Source organism: Saprolegnia parasitica (genome assembly GCF_000151545.1).
Source record: "Saprolegnia parasitica CBS 223.65 unplaced genomic scaffold supercont2.924, whole genome shotgun sequence".
In the NCBI taxonomy this organism is placed as follows: domain Eukaryota; phylum Oomycota; class Saprolegniomycetes; order Saprolegniales; family Saprolegniaceae; genus Saprolegnia; species Saprolegnia parasitica.
In genome coordinates this window covers 1-2,861 of record NW_012157318.1, presented here as the reverse complement: position 1 = coordinate 2,861, position 2,861 = coordinate 1, and the positions used below count along the sequence as shown (strand labels likewise).

General features: G+C 57.4%; 1 protein-coding gene across 1 annotated transcript; it reads left to right on the top strand.

The window, feature by feature from the left end:
• Positions 1-180: 180 nt before the first annotated feature.
• On the top strand, positions 181-2,810 carry SPRG_18020 (hypothetical protein; the record flags this gene model as incomplete). The annotated part of the gene is made up of 6 exons (XM_012357447.1): positions 181-204; positions 257-346; positions 1,857-1,919; positions 1,968-2,028; positions 2,476-2,569; positions 2,618-2,810. 6 exons carry the CDS (start codon positions 181-183, stop codon positions 2,808-2,810), a joined length of 525 nt encoding a protein of 174 aa, XP_012212837.1.
• Between the last annotated feature and the right edge of the window lie 51 nt (positions 2,811-2,861).

Here is a 2,861-nt window from a genome sequence, read left to right as displayed (position 1 = left end):
TCGAACGGCCGACGACCGGTGACTTCAGCATTCTCAGCGGCGGTGCACTGCACATCTACTACATTCCCATCTACAAGTTGAGCGACGAGACGATTAGCCGCATCCGCATGTGTGCGACGCCGGCAGTCGTTCAGCATCGACTGGTCCAGATCATCAAGGGTACTACGCGAACCATCAACGATGCTGTGGCGGACCATCACCAAGGTGCGCGGCTGCATCGACCAGTTCTTTGCCACATGCGCACGAAATTGTCAAGGTGACGGTGCAGATGACCAAGACCAACGCCGTACACATTCGCTTTACGACGCTCCTAGGTCGGCTCCACGAGGCGCTTGTTCAAGGCATTGTAGCGATTCACGGTGCTCTTGACACGGCAACCAGCAATGATGCCGGCGCCCGTCTCGTCCTCGTCGCCCCGTCGGAATCTGCTGCGTCTCGCGGAGCGGTAGTTACAATAGAGGCTTGCTCAGTTGTAATACGACAACACGGACATACGCGTACCTCGAGTAATGCTGTCTTCGAGGCGGCTTTCCGTGACTGCGGGATCGCCAGCGCTGACACGTGCTCGGCCGTCGCTAGCTCGGGCTGCTCGACGGCGGCAGTCCCTCACGCCACCTTGGCCATCCGATGCATTTTCGCCGGGCGTGCGCGGTCCAGCTCGGCGAACACGTCAACCGCTGTCGTTGTTGGTGTTCCTGTGCTGCCACCGACCGCCACTGCCGCGCTCGGCACCCCATGGTGTATTTTGGAGGTTGAAAAAACATGTGACTGCTTAGGGGTACAAGGAGCGCCAACTCGACGAGGGACTGGCTCGTACGAAATCAAAGCGATGATTCCAGGAGGTCAGCTATTTGTGTGAGTAGATCTGCATTCACCTCGTCAGCCGGGAAGCCCGCGTCGCTTGGCTCCATGGACCAAGCGACGTTGGCAAGACGCAACTAGCATGCAGCGCTGCCCGCGCACTGCAGCTCAACCGCGTCTATGCGCGTGGAAGCACCTTTATCAGCGTTGAAGATATCGCCGAGAGGTGCCCTGGCGTCGCAAACGACGCTGTCCTCGATGCGCTCAAGCTCCCGATAAGCAAACAAATTCAGTGTACTTTACGAGATTTTTCGTACGGATTCATTCGTCGGTGGCGTTGGTCAAAGCATTAGCGCTCACGAGAAGAGCTATGTGATGAGGCAGGTGATGATACAAGTGGCTTCCACTAGCGTGACCAGACCATGGGTCGTCGACGCTGCGCATGTCGTGCAAAGCATGCTCGATGACTTGTTGACAGCGTCGACAGTCGACTGGACCGTGAAGGGTCCAGCGCGTGGCCCATGCTGCATGGACCACGGCCTTGCACAGGCCATGCAAGGTCGCGTACAGCTAATCAAAGATGGGGCCAAGCGACTGCTGCGCCACAGAACATGCCAATCGTACTGCAAGTGACGTCACTACCAAGGGAGCCACCGGCGTTGCCTTGCCTTGCGTCGGTCTCTACGCTGCTGTACATATGTGCACAACTTGGTTTTGTTCACGCATCTGTATCATTGCCCAACGTGTGGCGCAACTACTTGTACCTAAAGAGCGGCGTCGTGCAGATTGCCCGTGCTCACCAATTGCAACATGGTCGTTTGAAACATGTTTTAAACAGCCAACGATCGGCATAGAAAAACCAAGTCGAAAAGAAACAAGCTCCCCAAGCTCCGAGCCAGTTCTTCTTCGCGTTCATTCCAGCTTTCGATCGGTCACGAGACGACCCCCAGACGACGACAGCCGGCGTCGCCCGCCTGGCCCTCGACGAACTCCACGCCATGACGCGGTATGCTCCTGCACCTTCCACTTGCTCGACATGACGCTTCCATGTCTAGACGTTTCTGCACGCGTCGCCTTCCGTCGTCGACTTTCTCGAAGGCAAGCCGGTCCTATGCCCGGTATGCTTCATCAAGCTAGCGTTGACATCGGCTTAAGGCACTGTATAGCAATCCGACGCCGACATCGAGTACGACGCGGTCGTTGCAGGCTTGCGACACGTCGACACACGTAAGATGCTTTGTCGTAGCTGTGCGTCCCGTTTTGGCAACGCGCAAGAACCTCGTACGTGTCGAGAAGGACGAGTGCAGCGTGCTGCACTCTTCCGGTCTCGGTACGACCGATGCTGCGCTTTTGTTGAGTCAAACTCGAATAAAAGCGCAGCATCGGTCGTACCGTGTCCGGAAAAGTGCAATACGGTGCACCCGTCCTTCTCGACATGTCTGAGGTTTGTGCGCGTCGCCACGACTGGACGCACGGCGACAGCTACGAAAAACAGCAGGACTTGTCGCACGGCGCGCTTTCGTGTGCGCTCTTCGCTACCGATGTTCGTGGTATGGCTAGGCAGCACAGTGCGCGATGCATTTATAGCAGCCTGGGGCAGTGTAGGGCCAACTACGACGCACCTCGTTCAAGACACCGCCAATGGTATCCCAGATCTGAAGAAGACCGGTGTAGGGGCTGCCGCGTGTCTGGCGGCCGGCGTAAAGCACGTCATCGCCGTGAGCTCGAACTGGGATATGGCTGAAGACGCGGTGAACGTCTTTGCTCGGTACGATTGCATGGAACTCTCGGTATGCATTCACTGCGCCTCGACTAGGTCGCTCTACACGATGCTTGCGCGCGGACGCGGAATCGACGACGGATTCAACGGGACGACGTTCGACGTCAGCCGATCCAACATTTTCTGCGTCGTTGATGTTTCTGCGTCGTGGATATTCGATCGGCGGACGTCGAACGTTGCCACGTTAAATCCGTCGTCGATGCCGCGTCCGCGCCCAAGCATCGTGTAGAGCGACCTAGTCGAGGCGCAGGGACATGTTCCCGCCCTTTCGTGCTGACGA